We start from the raw sequence: 25,992 nt of genomic DNA on the forward strand, positions 1-25,992 counted from the left end.
TGGGGTATCAGCGTACTCAAGACAAATTGCACAATAACTTTTAGGGGCCTGTTACCCTTGGGAAAACAAAAATTGGGGGTGAAAAGATCATTTTTGTGGAAAGAATATGATTTTTTAATTGTACGGCTGAACGTTATAGACTTCTGTGAAGCCCTTGTGGGTTCAAAGTTCTCACCACATATCTAGATAAGTTCCTTGGGGGGTCTAGTTTCCAAAATGGGGTTACTTGTGGGGGGCTTCCACTGTTTAGATACGTCAGGGGCTCACCAAATGTGACATGGCGTCCGATCTGAATTCCAGCCAATTTTGCATTGAAAAAGTGAAACGGCGCTCCTTCCCTTCTGAGCTCTGCCATGCGCCGAAACAGTGGTTCCCCCCCACATATCAGGTATCAACGTACTCAGGACAAATTACACAATAACTTTTGCAGTCCAATTTCTCCTGTTACCCTTGGGAAAATAAAAAAAATTGGACCTGAAGTAATTTTTTTGTGAAAAAAAGTTAAATGTTCATTTTTTTTTAAACATTCAAAAAATTCCTGTGAAGCACCTGAAGGGTTAATAAACTTCTTGAACATGGTTTTGAGCACCATGAGGGGTGCAGTTTTTAGAATGGTGTCACTTTTGGGTATTTTCTATCATGTAGACCCCTCAAAGTGACTTCAAATGTTATGTGGTCCGTAAAAATAAAATGGTGTTGCAAAAACGAGAAATCGCTGGTCATCTTTTAACCCTTATAACTTCCTAACAAAAAAAAATTTTGGTTCCAAAATTGTGCTGATGTAAAGTAAACATATGTGAAATGTTATTTATTAAGATTTTGGGTGCCATATCTCTGTGATTTAAGGGCATAAAAATTCAAAGTTGGAAAATTGCAAAAAAGAATTGAGGGTACACTGATTAAATTTGCTGATGACACAAAGCAAAGGAGGGATAACTAATGTTTTTTTTATGGGGAAAAATGCAAAATACTACATCTGTTCAATAAAAATGAAAAAAGCATATACAGAATGGGAGGAATAGGGCTAAGCAACAGCACATGTGAAAAAGACTTGGATATACTAATAGATCATAATAAACTGAACATAAGTCAACAGTGTGATGCAGCAGCAAAAAAAAGCAAATGCAATTCTGGGATGTATTAACAGAAGCATACAGTCTAGATCACGTGAAGCCATTACTGCCCTCTACTCCTCTTTGGTCAGACCACATCTGGAATACTGTGTCCAATTTTGGGCGCCACATTTTAAAAAAGACATCAACAAACTGGAGTAAGTTCAGAGAAGAGTGACCAGAATGGTGACCGGTCTGCAAACCAAGTCCTATGAGGAACGGTTGCAGGATTTGGGAAGGTTTAGCTTGCAAAAAAGAAGACTGAGAGAAGACTTAATAGCGGTCTACAAATATCTCAAGGGCTGTCACATTGTAGAAGGATCATCTTTATTCTCATTTGCACAAGGAAAGACTAGAAGCAATGGAATGAAGCTGAAGGGGAGGAGACACAGATTAGATATTAGAAAAACTTTTTGACAGTGAGAGTGATCAATGAGTGGAACAGGCTGCCACAAGAGGTGGTGAGTTCTCCTTCCATGTAAGCCTTCAAACAGAGGCTGGACAGACATCTGTCTGATATGATTTAGTGAATCCTGCTTTGAGCAGGGGGTTGGATCAGATGGCCCAAGAGGTCCCTTCCAACTGTACCGTTTCTATGATTGTATGACCCCTGCAAAATGTGGCTCAGGCATATGCACCAAAAGGGCCATAGACTATAATCATGAATGTGCGCTCTGCATCATTTTCGAGCCTACTACATCTGAGTCTCCGCATCCAGTAGGTGTATACGCCCGAAAATTATACACAACAGAGTGCATATTCACTCTGTCTCACCATTATAGTGTATGGCCCTATCAGCTCATATGCCCAAATCCTGTCTTGCAGGGGTGTTCAGATGTAAGCCTCAATGACCAAGCAACACGTGACAAAACGCAATAAGAAAGCAATCTTATACTTTTCATTTAATGTTCACAATAATTACCTCCTCATCTGTATCTGTGTCATTGGCACTCCTCCGTTTCCTTCCTCTTTTGGGATAGCCATTGATCTTGCAATCATAGCATGCTTCTGGGGATAAAGAGTTGTCATCGATTTCCCCACTTACTGCCATATCCTGAGCTCTGCTCAATCCTGCTCCAGTAACGCAGTGTCTAAAAAAACAGCAGCAATTTAGGTGAATCTGGACACATATAGCTGAAGATAATCACATAGATGAGATGTATTCTGTTCATTTATACATTATACTTGACTTTGCCCTGTCCTTCAAACTACACATCAAAGCTCTCGCCACCTCCTGTCGCCTCCAGCTCAAAAATATTTCCAGAATCCATACTTTCCTCAACCCTCAATCTAATAATGTGCATATATATGCCCTATTTAACTCCCACCTCAACTAATGCAACATCCTCCTCTGTGGCCAACCTCCTAACAATCTCGCAACGCTCTTGTCTGTCCTTAACTCTGCTGCACGAATAATTAATCTCTCTCCTTGCTACTCTCCTGCTTCCCCTCTTTGCAGATCTCTTCACTGACTCCCAATTTCCCAGCGTATCCAGTTCAAACTACTAACACTGACCTACAAAGCCATCCATATCCTTTCTCCTCCGTATATCTTCAAACTAATTTCCCGATATCTTCTCTGACAAAATATTCGGTCCTCCCAAGACCTCCTTCTCTGCTCCACACTTATTCGTTCCTCACTCAATCGCATCCAAGACTTCTCCCGAATATCCCCCATCCTCTAGAATTCTGTGCACCAGTACGTCAGATTATCCACCATATTCGGATCCTTCAGACAGAACCTGAAAGCCCATTTCTTCAAGAAAGCTTACAGCCTGCAATGACCACACTGCCACCTCAACACCATCTGAGCTACTGCAACCCCCTGACCCACTGTCTCCTTCCCCACCATCCTGTAGAATGTATGCCCATAAGGGCAGGGTCCTCTTTCCTCTGTACCAGTCTGTCATTGTTAGTTTGTCTACTGTAAGTGATATCTATATTGTGATGTAACCCCTTCTCATGTACAGTATCAAGGAATCAATGATGCTAAATACATCAATAATAGTATTTATACATTATAATCCTCCTATTAATAAACTGGACACACTGTCTCAGGTTTAGGAAATTTATGGATACATCATAACAACCCAGTGCCCTCAGATATGGTCTCATACTCCCTTTAAAAGAGAACCTGAAGGTTTTTCTTAATTGATGCAAATGCCTAATCATCAAGGGTCTATTAGTGCAGTGGGTGATCTTATTCCATGATTCACAACAGTCTATGCTTGCTCATACAGGGAAGACTGTTAACCATTGAGTGAGTAGGGATCTAATTTAAAAAATTACAAATTCTAATGAATCTTATTTCCTACTGCTGTATATCTAAAGCAGCATGTCACCAGGCCAAAAGGGACTGGTTTTTACTGTTATTTAATTCCCATGGCTCTGCTAAGTAATCCACTTTTTTCTTTTTCTAAATCCTCCATACGGATTCAAACACATAGGCCTTTTATTTTATGCACACTGTTATGGTCTTTTTGTGTTGCACACAGGGTAATAATGCAGAGCAACCTAGAGAGAACCGTTAGCTACACCCTTTGTAAAGACCATAAAAAACAGAACTATATAAAGCCCATGTTTATGGAACCGTATGGGGGATTTAAAAAAAAAAAAAAAAATGGAACAAAAAAGCATATTACTCTGGAGAGCAGCAGGAATAAGATAAGAACAAAAGTTTAATACTTTTGTTCTGGGGACAGGTTCTCTTTAAGTGCTAGATTACCGTAAGTTACTTTTTAGGTGAATTTTCAAACATATATTCTGCATGGATATCACTTTATACATTTTAAGCAATTGTCTACACTGCAGAATATTTCATTTTGCTCCTTTTTTGTATTGTGCTGTATGTGTATTTTGCCATTCGGAAAACAGACGGGTTAAAATCTGAATATGTTATGCCTAGCTTCCTCTCTGGGTCACCGCAATGCGTTATCAAAATTCAGAAAGAATTCAAGGAAGCCAAAATAATGCTGTACAAATCACATTTCTTAAAAAAAAAACAAAAAAAACAACAAGACTATGTTTACAAAAGGACAAAAAGGCAATTCTGAAATGAGTTTTGTCTAATTTTCTATCTTTGTATAGACAATAACTGAGAAGTTGGAGAACACTAGCACATGAGACATAGCCCTTACGCTACATAGTTTGTTCCAAGGGCGGTGGCATTAAACATTTTTTGTGCCAAGAGCAGTTTCTGAGAATTGTTCCCAACAGCAGGAACGTCACTGCCTCCACATTCAGAACACTGCAGCGTCTCATTAAATCTTTAGCTTTTCTTTTGCTCGTAAACTAGATTAAAAGAAAGCTTCAGAAATAATTTCAGAATTGGTAAAATGAAACTTCTGGGGTCACATAGAGCCCAATAACGTAATAGCTTAACATTTCCTGTTGTAAGGGCGCCTTGATAACTAGGACGTGAGGTGCCACAAGTAAGGAATGAATGACAGTATCCCCAGTTTGCTAATTATGAAAATGAACCCAAGGTTTGACTTCAAACTAGTAGCACATAGCGGTGCATGAGGAGTGAGATGCATGGCAAAGCAGTGGGCTTATTACTGAATAATTGTGCAAATAATGTGCATGTGCGGCTCTCCAATCGACACCCAAGCGTAGGATTTTTCAAAGCGCCGCAACCTCGGAAACGTAATTAAAATTGCGTAGGTAGCGACAGCCGTGACTGAATGAAATGAAGCACACCCCTATGACTAAATGAGCAGGGAAGATATAACTATATAAAGTGATCTAGGCACATCACTGCAGCGCCATTTTTAATGAAAAAATGTGATAGTGATGCACACTGAATCACTAACAACGCAATGGGGACAGTTTAGATGCTAAAAAGGACACGACAGGTTCCCTTTAATTTTTCTTTACCCAAATAATGAATTGACCCCTATTTTGTAGCCTTATCAAGTGCTCCATAAAATAGATTGATATAGGAACATATAAAACATAACTTTTGCAATCCAATAAATCCATACATGCTGCTCCATTGCACTATAATAAGAAATATAGAATCACGGCAGCATCAAATGCGGAAACATTTAGAGATTATGAATAGGGAAGGCAGACAGGCTATCTCATTGACAATACCATGCAACCTCCAGGCAGCATGATTTAGGGTGCCTGTATACTGGTTGATAATCAGGAACGAGCATTCCTAGAAATGTCTGACTCTGAATATCAGCTGTCAATCACTTGACGAATGACCTTGCAGTCCCCTGATCTGAACATCATTGAAAATCTGTGGCTAGACCTCAAAATAGCAGTGCATGCAAAACGATCCAGGAATCTCACAGAACTGGAAGAATTTTCCAAGAAAGAATGGATGAAAATCCATCAAAGAAGAACTGAAAGACTCTTGGCTGGCTACAAAAAGCGTTTATAACCTGTGATACTTGCAAAAGCGGGTGCCACTAGGTACTAACCATGGAGGGTGCCCAAACATTTGCATCGGCCCACTTTCCTTTTTTTTTCTTAAAATAAAAAGTCATCTGTAACTTTAGCCCTTCAACTTGCTTAACTGTTCACAATAACAGTAATGTTTACTTTTACATGCCACTGTATAGTTTTGTAGGAAAATATGCAATATAACCTGTGCTTTATTTTCCACCAACTACTCTGCTCATTCTGGACTTTTCAGTCACGTGGGTGGTGCTATCAGTGACTGACCGCTACCTCTGTTTGAACACTTACACATTGTAGGCTGTCAGTCGCTGGTAGGATCGCACACTTGACTTAAAAGAAAAGAATGAGAAGAGTTTTAGAGGGCTATTTCCATCTCCAAGATCCTATCGCAATATGTAGTAAGTGTAGTAATAATAATAATATTAGCAAATACCTCCAATTATAAATGTAGTATGGATCTTCTGATTAGCAATGTCACTTCCCCCATGTGCAGGGCATTGCAGTAGTTTAGGTATCCATGGTTACGACCACAAACAGTCACCATATGAGGTCACCATATGAGTGATCGCAAATATGAATACCTAAGCTACTGCAATGCCCTTAATATGGGGAAAGTGACATATGGTATCAGAAGAACTATACTATATGTCTAATTAAGGGTATTTGCTAATATTATAATATTACACCTACCACATATTGGATATGATGTTGGAGATTGGAATACCCGTTTAACTGAATAAAGTTACTGAATCTTTTCCTACAAAAGTGTATAACAATCTTCTTAGCTTCTCCCGCTCTACTGTATGACATGCTGCCTGCAATTAGGCCACATCTTCAACGTGACAGGTTCTCTTTAAATTCTTCCCAACATAGTATGCACAGGAGATGAGCCTGTTCCATACTCGGCGGGTGCCGGGTGTGTTATACAGTCAGCACCTGATGCTAACTCAAATGGCTAGTGCCGACTGCTGCTGTTTAATCATCTAAACGCCACTGTCAATCTCTGATGGCAGCATTTAAATGTAATGACTGTGTGGCACAATTATTCCAGCGCCCATTGGCTCCTCTGCAGGAAAAGTTCAAGGAGCCAACAAAAAGCCTTGACAACCGCTCCACAACATATTGCCGCGCCTGTGAAACCCAGAAATATATTGCAAGTGATCAAATGAATACAGGTTCAAATTCCCTAGAGGAACTAAAAAAAACTGTTTCAAAAAGTTTTAAAAAATATTAAAAACATATATAACAGTTTCAATTACGCTTTAAAAAAAAAAAAAATATATATATATATATATATATATATATATATATATATATATATTTGGTATTGTTGTGTTCATAAAGGTTCAATCTATCAAAATATAAAATGAAAGAAAAATTAAATTAATAGGAGGCGGATGTGCAGTACTCTGCCGCGGCCACTAGCAGAAGACGTAGCACCCCTGCAATTGGGCATTTCCGGTTTCCGACACCGAGAACAGCTTATCGGTGGGGGTGCTAAGTGTCGGACTCCTATCCTACGGGTAGGTCAACACTGATAAAGTAGTGGACAACCTCTTTAATCTTCAGTCAGTGAAAGGAGCTTATTATGTTCTACTAATTTGTAAGAATCAGTTTCTTCATTGTACAAAAATAACACTGATGACATTCCTGGGTTCTAAATGAAAAGAATAATGCTTACCCTTGTCCTATTCTGAAGTACCCCGGTGGGCAGCCGCATACATAGCCCCCTTCTGTATTGGAACAGCCATAACTACATGGAGCCTGGGAAGAACTGCACTCATTGATATCATGGCAAGAGCCGCCAAACTGTTCGAACTGAAATCCTGTTGGACATATGCACTTGAAGCTCCCCAGTGTATTGTGACAAGTGGCTCCTCCACACACAATGCTGCTCATACACTCATTCTCATCTGCAAGGGAACAACAGACAAGCACAAATTACCACTAGCAAGTCAAGTTTTAGGGACTTTCTACTTAAAATGACCCTCAGATCCTTGGATAACATTTAATATAGTATGTGATAAGCAATATAGAATAATATTACATTATCCCTCCTTTTGTACTGCTCTTCTGCCAATCTTCAGATTTGGGGTCCTACTTGTATTTTTGAAAGGGCTCAATGTTTCTCCAGCCACCTGAGGCACACTGTGCTTGGATAGTCTGAGACACTCCCCTGCTGCCTACTTGGCCAGTGTTTACTTCATATGCCCTGTCACATAAAATGTAGTCCTTAGACAGCAGACTCATTTTAAATGATTGTGAGCAACAATACCAGACACCGGCCATGGATAAAAGTGGCTCCGATTCTGTATAATGAAGCCCATTTTTTTTCTATTCTTAGAGAAAACAAAGAGACCCAAACCTCTTTTCAGATATGAGAACATATTTTTTTTATGGCACAACACCGAAATCAACAATCTTGGTTAAATGAATTTCATATTAGACACTCTCTTTATTAAACATGAGTTTGGTCTCACCCTACACCCTCACCGGACCTTCCAACACTCCAGTTTTTTCTGAACAGGGAACAAGACCTTGATATTTCTCTGTCAAAAGAAAAGGATTTTTCTGCTTTCCCACAAGTTCTCCATCAGTTCTAGATTTTAGCAATGTGGGTGTAAGATGTTATGGAGATGGTATTGTGTGCCTTCTAGCTTACACAGGGTACAACCATCCATTCTTTTCATGTGCGTGAGATATTTGGAGAAGAAGAATACCATATTCCATACCTTTTGGTCTTGCCGTGTACTTGTGCCTTTCTGGAATAGCGTCCAATTGATTATCTTTAAACTTACAGGCCTCCAACCCCCTAATGCATCAAGATGACATTCTTATCCAAACATACAGGTGCCCTCTCGTTCATCATCTGATTAATGCTGATCGTGATTGCTATTGCGTTCCTCATGGAGGTGGCCAGGCCCAGAGTCTCCCTTGTTATGAACACAATCTCCTTGTTTAGCGAGACCTGGTACCATTGCTTGGTTTTCAAGAAGCTATAAGATATTGCTCAAATCTAGCATAACTCTCAAACCTGGTTAGCTAAGGCGTTTCTCAGACAGTAGTCATTTCACTGTCATCATGTCCTGGACAACCCATTTTTTTCTCTCCCCTCCTCTTTTTTTTCCTGCTTAGTCCCTTTTTTCTAACGTCACCCTTTTTAACCTATCGGGCTAGTTACTTATTTGTTAAAATCACATTGCTAGGGCCCACATCTACTCAGTCAGGTACACCATCTTTCATGTTTTATGAATCAGTTTTATTCACTTATTTTTCTTTATAATTTTAGATTATTACTGTTGGTAACTGTCTCTTGGGGCTGCTGGATAAGTTGTGGCTTCGCAATGTTTGTTAAAATAGATCATTTACAAATAAAAAAAATGAATTTCATATGTCTGATACTTTTCTTTTGTTAATTATACTTTTAGACAGCAGAAAGAACATCAACGGGTGGTAATTTGTCTGGGAAAAGGATGTCTCTCTACGCCTATTAAAAAATATAATAACAAACGGAACCCATGGTGACACACATGTCTTCAGTAACTAATGGCACAAAACACATCTGTCAGCATTACATGTGACGTTAATAAAACAATTCCTATTATTTGTAATGGGATTACTTCTGTTTACTGCAAAACAAATGTGACTTTTCCCAAGCCACATGATGACTGCAGTAGTCTGGTAGGGGGGGGTAACAGAAGTATCTTATAAACTACACAAGCGTTCCCCCAACCACAGCAAAACATGTTTGTGCATGTTTTTTTCATTGGTAGGCATTTCTTTACATGGGGAACAAAGACACGTTGGTTGTTTTTTTATGACTTGGCAAGTTGTGCAACTATTTGTTTTAGACTTGTTAACTTCTTTTAGGCTTTGTGTGAGGTATAAATACATTTTAACGAAAATCAGATGCACATGAAGTTCACGTCCCTGCTGAGGCCACTGCCCAGACATCTGTCCACAGAACTTTGTTCCAATAGCCCTCTGGCTTGTCCAGATGATCTTTAGCAAGCTGCCAACGGGCAGCAATGTTCTTTCTGGAGAGCAGTAGATTTCTCCTTCCAATCCTGGTATGCATACCATTGTTATTCAGTGTCCACCTGATGGTAGACTTATGAACATTAACATTAGCTAATGTTACCTTAACCAATTACGTTGGGTTCCTTCATGACCTCACAAACTATTATATTCTCTTTACCTGTTTTAGGACATCAGAATGTTTCATGGTGATGGGCTGTAAGGACACTGAGCTTGAACTGCGGTGACCTCGTATTACTGACTTTTTCCAACGGTGCTGAGGCCACTGCAGTTCAGCCCAACTGGGAATTCAGCCTCACTGACCGGCAGGAACCTCGATGAAGTCACCGCTGGTCAATGATGCTGCGCTTGCAGCAGCTCATTCATCAGTGGTTCTTAGCCTGGACGATCGCATCTTGGCACCATTCAGGTTGAAAACTATTTATCACCCAAAGTATAGATTACGGCGTGGGACAGAATGACGGACAGGTGAAGGACATTGTGTTTTTTTTATTTTTGGTTTATTACAAGAGACAAAGGCTTTGGTAGAATAGGCGTTTGGTGAGTATAACTGTGTTTGTTATTTTTAAATAAAAATGGAAAACTGCATATCTGGGCTGCAGAATGATGACAATAAGTAATTTACCTTCTGTCACCAGTTTGCAGGGTTTCCTAGATATCAGTGTCTTGCTTCTGAGCAGAACGTCCAAGGGGTGGGTGTTCTGGCATTGAAATGAGAACTGGTCGTTTCCTCCTACTCTACTAAAAACAGGACAATTTTCCCTCCTCACTAGAGTTTCACTTTCCATAGATCACTGTTCAGTGTGTGTCTGGGGGAGGAGCAGCTGGGTGGTTCTGCTCTCTGTACTGAGGCTGCTAGAGGGGAGGATTTGTTACTGTGTGAGGAGGGCTTGTTCATGTAGATGGGGAGGGCCTGTTGCTATGGAGGGTGGGGTTGTTGCTATAGAGGGCAGGTTTTTAGTAGAGGAGGAGGAAACGACCAGTTCTCATTTCAATGCCAGAACACACCCCCCCGGACGTTCTGCTCAGAAGCAAGACACTGATATCTAGAAAACCCTGCAAACTGGTGACAGAAGGTAACTTACTTATTGTCATCATTCTGCAGCCCAGATATGCACTGAGATTATGTGAAAAGCCCGGACAACCCCTTTAATAATCATTGTTATAGGCAGCACATCATTCTGAGTCTACAGGTGATGTGCTACCGATAACATGGTATTCTATGTGCACAGAATTACTGCATTAATGATCAACTGGGTTTACAAGGAAGATCCATGCCAATAAATAGCCACTGAATGGCTATATGCAAGCTGATCACTGGTCTTCTGGCCTATTTAGATAAGCCGACCAGAAATCGGCAGACAGATTGTTAATACGAATGGACTGTGTAGCATAGAATATCACGTTATCGGTAGGACGCTAGTTTACACAGGACGATGTGCTGCTCATAACAATGATTTTTAAGTCTGCTTAAAAATCATCGCACATGCCGAAAGAATATTTTGCTCATACGTGAGGGGAATGTCGGCCTGTTGAGATAGACCGATAATCAGGTAACAGCAGTTGTAAGAAAGCGCGTTCCCCAATTATTCTCAACACTTTTTGCTGTGGTGATCCACGTTCCTAAAGATATCAGCAAGCTATGGAGGGGAATAGCAAAAATTCCACATTGGATGTTTTCCTTCAAATTTTCCTCAATGCTAGGCATGTTCTGAATGACTTTCCCTTTGTGCATATGCCAAAGGAAGAAATCTGGTGGTGTCAAATCCAACGAACGACAAAAGCCTCTCTCAAATCACCTTGTTGCCAAAAACGGACTAAATGTAAACCATGCTCTTTGCCAATGTGTCACATATTGCTCTATCCTGCTGCAAGTAACTTTCTGTTAATTCATGATCATCCTTTTGATTCTCAAACTGTTAAAAAATCTCCAGGTATACATTAGTTCACGGTGGTGTCAAGATGGGGCCTGTGATGTGCGACTGAGACATTGCGCACATTACACTGACTTTTTGATCATGGAATGGTTTTTGGTGAGTGGCAAAGGGATTTTCAGCAACTCACACACGGATGATTTTGTGACGCTGTCCAGTACCTACCTTATCGTTCCGGCACTGGGGTCTCTTGGCTTATTTGAAGCTCCATATACTGAGGAGCATATTGCATGTTGTTTCATTGAGATTACTTTGTCCTAGTGAGAGTTATTGCAGAATATTTGGGGCCTCTTTTGCGTAAATCTCACTTTTATATGTATTATTAATGATCATTCAGTACACATAGAATTCTGGTTGGCCTGCTGGGTTTACACCGCATGATTTATGCAGTTAAATAACCACTGACTGGCTATATTTAAAGGAGATATCCAGGACTTAAAAAAAGAAATGTGTCTAAGCATGTAGTTGCTTACAGAGGTAACTATCTGCCTGTTGTACCAGACGCCAGTCATTTATTGTGCCTGCCAGAGACTCAGTTGCTCCATGTCAACAGAGCAGTGGTTTCTCTTCCTGTTGACAGGGAGGGACTACTGGCGTCATGCTGATTGACAGTCAGATTTTCCCAAATAGGCAGCGGGGAGCCGGATGTCAATCATTATGACACCAGTAATCCTGCCCTGTCAACAGGAAAAGAAAAAGCTGCTCTGATGATGTGACTGCAGCGGAAATCTATGACGGTGGAGAACGGCGTCGGGCATAACAGGCAGATAGGTAGCAACTATATGCCTGTTAGTGCTTAGGGACATTTTTTTTTAAGTCTCGGATATAGCCTTTAAACTAAGTGCTTAATAACTAAATTATCAAAATCCGAAGGAAGGATACTCACCCACACACTGATTCCACTGGTAATGCTGAAGATAGCCTTGTGGACAACTACACCTATAGCCACCTATGATGTTCTGACATCCGTGTTGACAGCGATGGCTTCCATCACATTCATCCACATCTAGTTAACAGAAAAATGAAATATTTTTATATATTTCAATATACTTCAGAACTTGATGAATACACAGTGCTGTCTTTATTTAAACAATTCATACAACTATGAAGAATATATAAAAATAAACTGAAATTTTAGAACAGCCGTTTCCTCGTAATTGTAATTGCAGATCGTGAACAAAAAAACACAAACATACAAGACAAAACAAATATTTATGATTATTTGGAAGCCAGATGGTTTTTAACCGATATATCTACATGGCCACTTTGTACAAGACCCTACAGCGTACCAGCCACCATCCCATAACTGAGAGTAGAGCTCCTGCAAAAATAAACAGCGCTGTTTCCTTTGGCTAACGTAAGAATAAGAACAACTCCTGTTCCAACTATCAAGTAGAGATATCGCTGATATCCCTTGCTCATGTCCTCAAGCCCTAGGCCGCCTCTAAGGCATAGAATTGGCAAGATCAATCTGAGATTGCACTGTTTGAAAGGAAAGTTACTGTATCATGAGAACACAGATTTTTACATTACATGTAATTTTTGGGCAATACTTTTTCTTATATATAGCCCCAACATATAGATATATATAGTGTGTATATATATATATATATATATTGTGAGGTAGCACTGTCATTCAAGTAGGGGATACTCGCTCAGGTGCAGCGGGAGAGTCAAGAGGCAGGTTCCTTTAAGGTTCATGCGGTTTATTTGTGTCATAAACCATAAATCAGCATATCACCAAAAATAGCCTCTAGCTTAGGCAAAAAAGAACATAAAAATATCCATTACTTCAGGCTCAGTCCTGGAGCCTCAGCAAAACACAGGAGGCTTATCCCTCCTCACATACATACAGCCAGCATACATAGGCCTCACCGGGTCAGCAGCCTCAGCACGTGGTCTTCAGGAAGGTAGCCCACCTTCCTCCACCTAGGCCTGCCGAGACCTTCCACATGGCCCAATCAGATCCATGCGCTCTCTCTCCTGTGACCAGACCTCAGGTACCTTATATGGTCCATAACCACACCCACAGGTGATCACATGGCTATGACCTCACTAAAGGTCCTATTACACACATCCACACACAGGCTTCCCTGACACATTGTAACGGAAACATCAGCAGTACCTCTGCTGATCAATACTCGAGCCTGCATCTCAAGGCCACCTACCTTGGGATACATAGCGGTCATTCAGCATCCTATACCCATTACCACAATGGATATGCCTGTAGGCCCGTCCTGGGACACCCACACAGCGCCCCCTAGCGGACATAGTGGTCACTACACCACATACCTCCCCCCTCTGTTCAAACTTGTGGGGTTGAACACATGACATCACCCAGGGATCTCGAGACTGGGCACCCATGTCACCTTGCCCTACAAGTTGAGAGGACCATCTCCGTCTGTTTCAGTAGTCATACTGCATCATATTTACGCTAGGCCTCCCCCGCCCACAGCGGTCAGTATCTCGGCCTTGGGCTTTGGCCTTCCCATCAACGTTCGTTAGCATGACCAGACACTCTTTAGTCTCCACCTGTCTGCAGTGCGCTCCGTCACCCGACCTTTCTCTCACTGGCCGGCTCTCCCGGTTCGTACAGTCATGAGTCCCACGTCCAGTTGGGCAAACTGGCTGGTCTGAGTCTGACTCTCTGTCACTATGTCCACCACCGGGTCTCATGCCTATGGTACTAAGATTAGAACTGCCACTTGCGGACTCTTGACGTTCTTGCCTTCGACAACCTGTCCTTTCATTCCTTGGAGGATCCCTTCGGGTCCTTACATCTTGGGTTGGAGGTGGATGCCACCTGACGTTCTGTATCTGCTTATTCATCTGCAGTTGATCCTGTCTTAGCTGCTTAACCTCCTTCAGGTACGCTACCTGATATTCCAGGAGCATGCGAAGCTTCCCAATGCTTTCTATCGAGCCAACCACAATGACTGGAACCATGTCATCTTCAATAGCTACTTGGATTTCCCTAGCAGGTGGGATCCTCACTCTCTTCACACTGGATCGATTTACCATCTCCTGCATCACCTTTCCAAGTCTGCCAACGACTTTCCCCACCACATTTCTGGGTACTGGAATTATGTCTTCCACAAAGTCCAGCCGACTTTGAGCTTCCCTTGCAAGCTCCAGACGTCGAGCGGCTTTCCTCTTATGCAACACGAGCATCTGTTTCGTGTGGAGACATTGTAGGTGCATCTCCTTCAGGACAGCCACCCTTCTCTCTGTGTATTCCGTTTCTGCCAGTATCACCAACTGGTCTGTCTCTGGTGCCCTGCTCACACTATAGGCCTTTACTGCCTTTGTAAAGGTCTCATGCACACTCGTTGGCAAATGCTTCTCGCACGTCTTCGGGTACCTCCATCACGCACTTGAAGGTCGCGGACTTGCTCTCATCCTGGACAGACGGCTCTGGGTTTACCATGGACACTTCCCTCAAGATATCTGCCACGACCGGGTGACTGTCTTGTGCAGCTATTGGCTCACCATCTTCCTGATATTTACAGTCTTCAGGACCCTTTTCTAAGATGGGCTTTGGCAGTTCTGCCTTGTTATCACTCGGGCACGGCCGCTGTACATCTTCGTTCCAGCTCTTCTCCCACAGAAGACCTTTTACTACTCCTCCGAGTTCTTGGAGAACTTTATCCCGCTCCTCTGCCAGGTAGCGACGCTCATCCTCTCTCCGGAGAATCTCCTGTTGATGCTTCTCTTGGGCCTCTCTGAGCACCTCCATATCCTTCACTATAGCTTTGTTCATAGTTTGACACGCTGACAGGTGACCTCTGAGCTCAGAGACTTCCTTTTCCAGCTCATCCACTCTGTGCTCAGCTGCTTGCCTTAGGACTCTTTCCCGTTCGACATGTTCTTCCACTGTCTCCTTTATCAGCTGTATCTCACGATCCTCCTCTCTTTTGGCCAGCACGTGTCACACCACTACCTCTTTAATTATACCGTCAAAGGGTACCACTGGGTCAGTCCCACCAGTCGAGTGCACCCTCCAGTTACCGTCCAGCACCAATGTGTCTAGTCCAGTCGTCTCATCTCCCAGCCCACTATCTGTCTTGTCACGAGACGTCAGGTCCATCAGTTGGACAGATGTACATCTTCTTCTGGTCAGTTCTACCTCTGACCTATCCACGTCAGGAGCCGCCACTATCTCAGTGTCTGCTTGCCCCACCGTCGAAACATCTCCATCGTCTGACCATATGTCATCAAACAAAACAAAGTTCCGGCCCCTCTCCAAGGCATAGACTAAGTCCTGTGGTATCCTGTCCCCTTGGCACGCACCACCTTTGGTCCCCTCGAACATTACTCTGTCTACTGCATAGTTCACCGTGACTCCGTCTTTACAGCGAATCCTGATGTTTTTCTCGGTCAGAGAGAAAACGAGAGGAGTTCCTGTCAGAGCCACCTGACTCTCTGAGTCCAGCCGACCAGAGGCTCCTTCCCGGTGCAGCATCACAGTACACACCTGTGGCCCATCATTATCCGGAAAATCCATGCCGCACTCCTCAAAACTCATACTGACACACTGCATCAACCAGTGCTGTCAATTCCTGAACCACCCCAATTTGGGTCACCACCCCCTACTGGAACTCCACCCATTTTTGGGTTACCATGCCAATTTGGGTCACTGCCCCCTTTTGGGATTCCACCCCCTTTTGGGTTACCATTCCAATTTGGGTCACCGCCCCCTTTTGGGACTCCACCCCCTTTTGGGCTACCACTCCGATTTGGGCCACTGCCCCCTTTCGGGATTTCCCCATGTCTGTTCTGCAGAACTTCTTATGCCACAGTTCACACAGTACAGTTTATGTCTTTTTGGGCTGGTACTGGCCCTTTAAGCACAACACCACACTGGTTCCTTCTGGCACTGCCACAGCTCTTGCTGTCACAAATCACTGGCACCTCCGGCTGCTGTTCACACACAGCGGCTGGTGTCACTGCAGCTCCTGCTGCGCCGTCTTCGTGGACCCCCCGATCCACTGGAAGCCGCTTGTCCCCTTCGTAACCCCGCCGAGTTACAGGAAGCCGCTTGTCACCTTCGTAACCCCGCCGAATTACAGGAAGCCACTTGTCACCTTCGTAACCCCGCCGAGTTACAGGAAGCTGCCTTGCAAAAAAATCCTTCGTGACCTCTCTGAACCACAGCAATCACCTTCAGGTTTTGCAGAGAAAAAGAGGAAAAAGAAAAAAAAAAAAAAACACACCACAAAAAACTCACATGTCCTGTCTGTGTGCTACTCAGGACATACCGTCTCCACCTGAGACCGTCCAACACACAGGGCGCACCGGGTGCTATTAAGGGAGCGGACCCTCCTCCCAGAGTTTCCCAGCACACCGGCCTCACCAGGTCCAGGTGCTCAGCGGGTGCTCTTCAGGACATCCATCTCCGCCTGAGACTGCCCAACAATCACGCCTCACCAGGTGCTTGCTCACTGAACCCTCCAGGAACACAGTCTTTATCACTAACCCTGGTCAGTACCACAAGGATTCCTGTCCGTTACCTGCTGGTGTCAGCCACACAGGTTCCTGGACGCCTCTTCTCTTCAGAGGTATCCCACAAATCTCAAAACAGTTTCTTTCTCTGACCCCGGTCAGCATACCACAGACTTTCCAGACCGTCTGCTCTCCTGGCTCAGAGTCGCCAGCACGGCAACCTGTGCTTCTTGGAACCGCTGCCCGCAGTCTGTCACCAATTGTGAGATAGCGCTGTCATTCAAGTAGGGGATACTCGCTCAGGTGCAGCGGGAGACAGTCAAGAGGCAGGTTCCTTTAAAGTTCATGCGGTTTATTTGTGTCATAAACCATAAATCAGCATATCACCAAAAATAGCCTCTAGATTAGGCAAAAAAGAACATAAAAATGTCCATTACTTCAGGCTCAGTCCTGGAGCCTCAGCAAAACACAGGAGGCTTATCCCTCCTCACATACAGCCAGCATACATAGGCCTCACCGGGTCAGCAGCCTCAGCACGTGATCTTCAGGAAGGTAGCCCACCTTCCTCCACCTAGGCCTGCCGGGACCTTCCACATGGCCCAATCAGATCCATGCGCTCTCTCTCCTGTGACCAGACCTCAGGTACCTTATATGGTCCATAACCACACCCACAGGTGATCACATGGCTATGACCTCACTAAAGGTCCTATTACACACATCCACACACAGGCTTCCCTGACACATTGTAACGGAAACATCAGCAGTACCTCTGCTGATCAATACTCGAGCCTGCATCTCAAGGCCACCTACCTTGGGATACATAGCAGTCATTCAGCATCCTATACCCATTACCACAATGGATATGCCTGTAGGCCCGTCCTGGGCCACCCACATAGCGCCCCCTAGCGGACATAGTGGTCACTACACCACATAATATATATATATATATATATATATATATATATATACTGTATATATGTCACAGATGACCCTGCTCCCCATCCCTTCATAATGACCTTTTCACAGGCTCATTAGGTGTTTGAATACAAAATATAGGGTCAAAGATTGTTTAATGTGGCTAATGTACATGTGGATTTCCTGAAATAAAATTAAGTTAAGGCCCTGTCACACTAAGCGACTCACCAGCGATCCCGACACCGATATGAAGGTGTCAGGATCGCTGGTAAGTCGCTATGTGATCGCTGGTGAGCTGTCACACAGACAGCTTCACCAGCGATCAGCACAGCGATGCCGAGCGCCCGGCATCGCTGGCTATCGCTGTAGAAAATAGTATCAAAATAAAAAATATATTTATTCTTACCTTCCGACGTCCCGTTCAGCCATCCTGCCTCTCTCCACGCTCCGGTCCCAGTGATCCTTTGCACGAATGACCGCGAGATGTCACGGTCTCGCGGGATAACAAAGTCTCGCGGTCATTCGTGCAAAGGATCACTGGGACCGGAGCGTGGAGAGAGGCAGGATGGCTGAACGGGACATCGGAAGGTGAGAATAACTATATTTTTTATTTTTTTTAATTATTTTTTTACACCTGATCGCTGGTCTCCCGCTGTCACACACAGCGATGCGTGCTGGCCAGCGGGAGACCAGCGACCAAAGAAACGTCCAGAGGTTTCTTCCAGCGATCAGCGATACCGGCAGGGGGGCCGCTCGCTGATCGCTGTCACACACAGCGATCTCGCTGGTGAGATCGCTGTTACGTCACAAAAGTTGTGACTCAGCAGCGATCTCGCTACCGAGATTGCTTAGTGAGACGGGGCCTTTAGTCTAAAATAGTGGCCAATGTGAAAAATACAGAATTTCTATTTTATTAGTTGCTATATGAAAAAAACATTGACATCTTTTTTTTATTTTTAAAATACATTTAACATAAAAACCTGACTCAAACAAGTGGTCATTTTCTGATGATAGCTTCCCTTTAAAGGGGTTCTCTGGCCTTTGGGTATAAGTCTGCAGTCACTCTATGTGCTTTGCATAAATGAGGTCACGTGCCAACTAGACATTCACAAGCTCACTCAATGCAATTGCTTTTAGTCCGGACATGTCTAGTGAGAATGTATGCAAATCACTTGACTTTCTTTGGGTATAAACTGCAAACATATATTCTGATATCTTTGTAACATAACCTTTTTTTTAGTTTGTTTTTACTTGGAAATCATTAACATGCAATATATCCTACACATGCAGATTATTATTAGCTGTGTCTCTATTTAGAATATGTATTCCAGCTATATCTTATCTTATTAACACAGGTATACTATAAGTGTATGGTTATAATCGGGCAGGGACATAGTGAGGACAGTCAGGGCATATGCCCCAAGAATAAGCTGCCAGTGGTGAGAGTCAATAAGTCACGATGTCTTGGCCAGGGAGTTTATCTGCTATGGGAATATACTACATTAATGAGCATGAGGGAATTAAAGTGTTAATGAGCCAACTAGGCCCATTCACTCAAACAGACCTCCCTATTGTATACGCCATAGACATAAACTCATAAATATTTGATTAGAAAAACGGATGTGTCAGCAGCATTCAGACTGCTTGCTGATGGTTTCCAAGCAAGAAAAGAAAATGTTGAGAATTCATATAGTTAAAAAAGTGTTTTGCATTAGCGGAAGTTTGCCAATGTTTGTTCAGTAGTAAAGCTAGTAATGTATCCATAATTAGGTGGGCCACCTTAGGCATTTTAATTCTGGAGTTATATAGCAGTGTAACTGTAAGGAGTAGATCTATGTGAATATATTTCCAGCATGAAGTAGCTCCTGTACCTTCACAACCTGCTCCACTCTGATCAAGTGCAAATCCACGCTGGCAATCACAGGTATAGCTTCCCGGAGTGTTCTGACATACACCCTTAGAGCCACACAAGTTCGTTTCTGAGGCACACTCATTGTTATCTAAAGTATATAGGAGGAAAAAAACAATGATTTAGACATGGATCCAGGGGTGCACACATCATTGGTGCAACCTGTGTGACCGCACAGGGGCCCAAGAGGTAAGGGGGCCCAATTCTACCTTTAAAGCAGGTGCAATTTCGCATTTTTAGGAGCTCTTGGGCTGCAAAGGGCCCATATATTGTTCTTGCACAGGGCTTCTTTTCTGTCAGTGTCCGCCAGTGTATGGATCTCAGAATATAACTCAGCAAAACGAGATGACTGAGATGGAATTAATAATAATGACCTTCTCACCTCTTAATGGTCAATGGTCAACTTTGCACCTGCTCTGCTATATAACAATGAAATTTGCCAGCAAGGTCTCTACTAAAGGTGCCCATAGCTTAATAGCAGCCAAACTGGTCAATTCAGCAGGACCGCCTGACCATGTCATTATTATAGGTCCAGATAGTCCTCTCACAGCAGATGTGGAGGAAACAAGGCTAGGGCTCCTCAAACCTTAGAAAACTTTAGAAGAAGCAGCAGGACAACTAAACTAAACGTAAGTTTGTCAGTGCACTACTCCTAGTAATCAAGGCCAACTTGTTAGGTTTCATTAGTTGGTTGTTGAGATTATTCCTCAAATATGATGTATCAGGTATGGTAGGACAGGTGATAAATGTACAATTCAACTGCTTGGATTCCCACCAATCCCAATAGCGGTGGTCTCAAAATCTTGCGTGTATAGAGCAGTTGTGCGCATATATTAGAGCTGCTCAATTACATTTTATGGGCTAATGGGAGTGGTAGTTGCACAAGCGACCACCACTCACATAGGCAGTCAATGAAGTGGCAGTTACCATTCTTCTTTTCACATTGGCGACATGAGATCCTCATTCTTCCATTTGTTGGAAGTTCCAGTGCTTGGACCCCCACATATCACACAGTTATCGCCTTTCTTATGGATAAAGGTTATTGATGTGTGTGATAAACCCTTTAAAACTACTAAAATGTCTGAGATTCTGAAATCTCGTCTCTAAAAAAAATAGTTAAACACAGCTCAACCAGCTGATGATGAGGCTACATGGTTATTTGTCATACAGAATGTCAGAAAACAACATCAGTCTCTTAGATATACTTCTCCTCTATTCATTCCTCTAATGCTTAAAAAATGACTCTTTTTTATTATTTATAACAAGGAGAGCTGGAGTCTGAATATACAAAAAATATCAAAGTTTATTTATTACTGCATAAAGTTACAATCACAAAATACATAATAATACTTAATTACATTAATTCAGTGCCTATCTAATGGTAGTAACAGACTTGTGCTGAACGTATTGTGTATTATAAAGGTAATAATTAAAAACAGTATTCAGCCATTGTATTTATTGGTCCTGCTTACTCCACGGTCACGTTCCTCAACGCATGTTTCTCTTCGATGTCGCTTCCTCAGGGAGAACGTGGCCATGGAGTAGGCAGGACCAACAAGTACAATGGGTGAATACTCTTTTTAATTATTACCTATTGTTATAATACACAATACGTTCAACACAAGTCTTTGCTACCATTTGATAGGCACTGGATTACTGTCCCATCGTTTAGACTCTTTCTTTCTTTCTTTTTTTCTATATAGCTATATTGAAAATAGGCACCAGATTATCCATATGGTTCCTATGATACCATAAGATTTGGAAATACCACTTTCAGTTGTACGTATTTAACTTATTATGTCCTGACTAGTAATGAGCGAATGTACTCACTACTCAAGATTTCCCGAGCATGCTCGGGTGATCTCCGAGTATTTGGGCATGCTTGGAGATTTAGTTTGTGTCGCTGTAGCTGCATGATTTGTGGCTGCTAGCCAGCCTGAATACATGTGGGGATTGCCTGTTTGTTAGGAAATCCCCACACATATTCAGACAGGCGGAAATCATGCAGCTGCGGCGACACAAACTAAATCTGTGAACACATCCAAATACTCGGAGATCACCCGAGCATGCTCGGGAAATCTTGAGTAACGAGTATACTTGCTTATCACAAGTCCTGACCTGTTCCCCAGCCTGTTTTTCACCTAGGGATCAAATCACATTTCTACCTGTAATTATGTATTATTATATATTTTGTGATTGTAAATTTATGCGGTAACAAATATTTTTTACCATATTCAGACAGCTTTCCTTGTTATATATATTAAGATAAGTCGCTAAAATATATGGGTACATTAACAATGTGGAACTGGTATTTTTGTATAACCTTTTTATTAATGAAGATTAAAAGAAAAGTTCCTAGTCTTCGCCTTAGCTTTAAATGTTATGGTTCCAGTTTCCAAAGCTCAATTAATAAGTAACAGAAATCAAACTTTAAACCCACAATGGAGCGTTAAGTGTGACAATAGTGTATTCCATCACGCGTGTTCTTGTGGCAATTAATAAACAAGAACTTGATGACATGAAACCTCATGTGAGAAATTCTGAGCTTCCTGTTCTTTGCCACCAACCAAAAATCCATAGTACATTTTCTACACATATTAAACTAATAAATGAGATCATAGCAGCTCCACAAATGCGGCAACTGTTTTAGATTAAAAATCCAAAAGTACACAACTTGCCTCAATAAGGAATACCGAAGTATGCTATAACATTGTATGGGTCCATAGTGGGCCCAGTACGCCCTGGAACTTGTATACAACTATGTGCAGAAGCCCTAAAGACAACATTCAGAATAATAGATTCTATATTACTGACATTAAACATGGCAGCTCTATACAAATCAATTTAGAAGGCTAAAGTACGGCTACATTCACACTTCTGTCTTGACTTTCCATTTCTATGTTCTATTTGGAGGAATAGACAAATGGAATAATGTAAAAAATATTCTACTGAATAAATGATATAAACAGAAGCAGGGTATCCCCATTAATTATTACGGGTTCTGTAATCTGTCTGGTTTTAGAATGGAAGATAAGACGCATTCATCAAGACTGGCACTTTGCATGTCACTTTGATAAGGGGGTGAGTTGGAGTGCAAGGAGCCTGATTTATTAAGAAACACTTAATGAACCAGGCAAGGTGTAAGGTGTCATGCATCTTGCCACAAATCTTACTCCAGTTATGGACTGTCATAAAGAATACCACAGCTCATAAATATTTTGACGAGCAGGGGTCACCAAGCAATGTCACGACTCATTCTGTCCCAGTTCCACCAATTTTTTCAAGTGCAGGCAAAAATGGTATAAAAACACCCAAATTCACCAAACATTTGGCACAGCCTTGTGTTGTGTAAAAATATTGTGACTTTTCAAAGCTTTTTACTCTGACATGCAAGCTTTGATGAATCGGTAACCTGTGAGTTGCAAAAACTGACACATAATGTTACCCAGACAGACTCCATAATTATCAGAGGGGTTCTTCTGCTTCCATTTGCATCAGTTATGCCCTGAATCCTTTTTTTGCATTATTACATTTTTCTGTTCCTCAAAACAGAAACACCAAACGGAAAGTCAAAGCCTAACAAAAACCTTGAGCACTAATTCCTCAAATCTATTAATATACAGTATATATTTCTTATCTTGCCTTCTTTTCTGGCATTAGTATCATGGTGTATGGAAACCAGACTTTATCTACATGCACTTACCGATACAAGCAGTATGATGCTGGGTGAATCCGGGAGGACATTTGCATGTGAATCCTCCAATTGTGTTGACACATATAAACTGGCAATTGTGTTGTTTGGTAGCACATTCGTCAAGGTCTGAGTAGAAATATACACATATTAAAGTTCTATATCTCCCTTATCTGGATGGATATTGTTTAATTAAATCATTTATTTATTCACATCATTTATCCAGAATTAGAAATGTATTATTTGTGCCTTGTTGGATTTTACGCCCGAAAATGGTTAAAAACAGTGAACACTTTTCCAACAAATTTTCAATTTTTTATCCAAAATAAAGGAAAATATTTTAGATTAATAATGTCCTATCGTTCTGTGTAACAATCGACTGCAGTCCTAGCTTTGTGGCAAACATAAATAATGTCCAGATGCATGAAATTTGTAATTGTCTATATGTAACCTGAACGTTACCTTTACAGCTCCTCCTGTCCTCCTGTAACACGTAGCCACGAGGACAGGAACACTGGAAACTGCCATCAGTATTTTTACAGATGAAGTTACAGGGTTTGGGAGACTGAGTGCATTCATCCAGGTCTGTAAGAAAAAAGAAAATCTAATGAAAGCTTAACACAATGCGGCCCTCCCAGCAGAATGCGCCAAATATCCCCAGTAGAAGGACATAACGGAACAAACCCCACCACCCATGGAGGCGCTTCTCCTATACTGTGGGACTGGACCATGAGTTGGCACTAGTGTCTGTCTGGAGGGCATACCTATGCAAGACGTGCCAGTCACATCTGGAATATAGCCAGGATTACATTCACACTTATATGAGCCTCTCTCATTGATACATTGTCCATTCCGACAGATTCCATGCAGGACATGGCACTCGTCTATATCTAAAAACATAGAAGAAAAATGTTGATCACATACATTCATTTTAATAAAAACAGACTAGCTCCTAATATCCAAGGCTTTAACTGATCCACAAAAACAATTTTTTTCATATCGTAATATTACAGCTGCAGTCCCAGCCTATGTTCCACATACAGCCCGATCAGGTGTCCTTGCTACCCTCATCGCATCACTGTGGATCATCTGCATTGGTTACTGCGCGGTTTGTATCAATATTCCGTCACTGCACATACTATTGACTGCTCCATTGGACCATGTGTTTTTAACCCACTTACCCATCAGGCTCCAAGAAATATGCTGGAGCTATGTAAATCTCGTGAAAAGAGCTGCAGATGAGCATGGTTATAATAGTATCATTGAATTCTATTTGGTTAAATAAAAAAATCCTCATTTTTGAGTATACTGATTGTTGGAAATTTGCTTTGTGCATAATCAGTAAAATAGTCCCATTTTGATGATCCATAAACAGTCGGCAAAAGTTTAAAAGGCAAAAACATAACTTATACTATCCTCACCATTTACTACTTTTCTGACCCTCTGCTGCTTGCTGCCCACTCTCAGGTCCTCTTCTTTCTGCAGTCACAACTCTGGCCTGTTCATTCTAGGCTGGAACCTCCAGGCACAACCAAGCCTCAGCGGTCACTGCGTGTCCGTAACATCACTACGTGCGACATGTTGTAACCACGGAGTTCTGGTCATGGAGAAATGTCACGACCTGGAGTGAACAGGCTGAGAGATGAGGCTCAGGATGGGGAAAAGAAGAAGAGGCTCTGACGAACAGGCAGGGAACAGCAGAGGTAACACATTTCTAAGGCACAGAAGTGACCTCTATATCAATCCAGACTGAAATGAACTGTCATTAACAATATAATAATGCTACATGGCATAATATAATACAAGATACAAACCTTCTCCTCCTGTTGTGAAACCTCGGCCATAAGGACAGAGCTTTTTAAACTGTATAGTGCCAGGGAAAGGGCAGATCTCACAAGTAATGCCCCATCCTCTGCCTGAGTTACAACAGCATTCAGACTTTGTGACGGAGTTCTGGGTGGAAGAACCAAGTTGACACATGGTATGGAGAACTTCGGTGAAGCAATATCCAAGCCTGTTGTCTGATACAAAATACAAGATGGTAAAACATGGAGCACTAAACACTACTAACCATTTTGTTTGTAGACACTGTTGTGAAAAGCTTTTATTATTATAGGAGTGTTCTACTTTCTACATCCTTTTTAATTACAAGTGTTCTCAATGCTACGCTTTTCCCAGGATGGGTCCCACAATGATCAGCTGTAATGAAGCATTGCTCACATTCCACCCAAAGGAATGGGCTGTTGTGTAATCCGTGCACATGGTGAGGGCTCCAGATTGAGAGACACTAATAGATGAGCTTATAAAAGATAAAGTCTAATAGATGAGGGACCTACCTGGGGAACTCCAGCTATTAAAGTGTAACTGTCATTACAGGAAAACTAACAGTACAATGTCCGTGTCTACCTCTAGCTTTTCCTCCCTCCCTCTCCATAGAACTCTATGAGCACCACCCGTCATCTCTTATCTCAGTAATGGGATAATCTGTCATCACTGAATACATATTTTACCCATGAACCTAAAATTATGAGAAAGATCAGT

At 42.1% G+C, this 25,992-nt stretch overlaps 1 protein-coding gene across 1 annotated transcript in view; it reads right to left on the reverse strand.

Annotated features, from left to right (window-relative positions):
* The window catches only part of FBN1 (fibrillin 1), a 373,121-nt gene that overhangs the window by 17,809 nt on the left and 329,320 nt on the right, over positions 1–25,992 (reverse strand). Inside the window, exons 58-65 of the mRNA XM_073568456.1 lie at positions 25,266–25,472; positions 24,216–24,341; positions 23,914–24,036; positions 23,464–23,580; positions 19,723–19,851; positions 12,381–12,500; positions 7,204–7,435; positions 2,035–2,203 (exon numbers count right to left, since the gene is read on the reverse strand). Coding sequence (XP_073424557.1) covers positions 2,035–2,203; positions 7,204–7,435; positions 12,381–12,500; positions 19,723–19,851; positions 23,464–23,580; positions 23,914–24,036; positions 24,216–24,341; positions 25,266–25,472 — 1,223 coding nt within the window. The remainder of the gene's footprint in view (positions 1–2,034; positions 2,204–7,203; positions 7,436–12,380; positions 12,501–19,722; positions 19,852–23,463; positions 23,581–23,913; positions 24,037–24,215; positions 24,342–25,265; positions 25,473–25,992) is intronic.

The sequence above is a fragment of the Dendrobates tinctorius genome, unplaced genomic scaffold (assembly GCF_039654945.1).
Source record: "Dendrobates tinctorius isolate UK_male_01 unplaced genomic scaffold, ASM3965494v1 ptg000022l, whole genome shotgun sequence".
Taxonomy (NCBI): domain Eukaryota; kingdom Metazoa; phylum Chordata; class Amphibia; order Anura; family Dendrobatidae; genus Dendrobates; species Dendrobates tinctorius.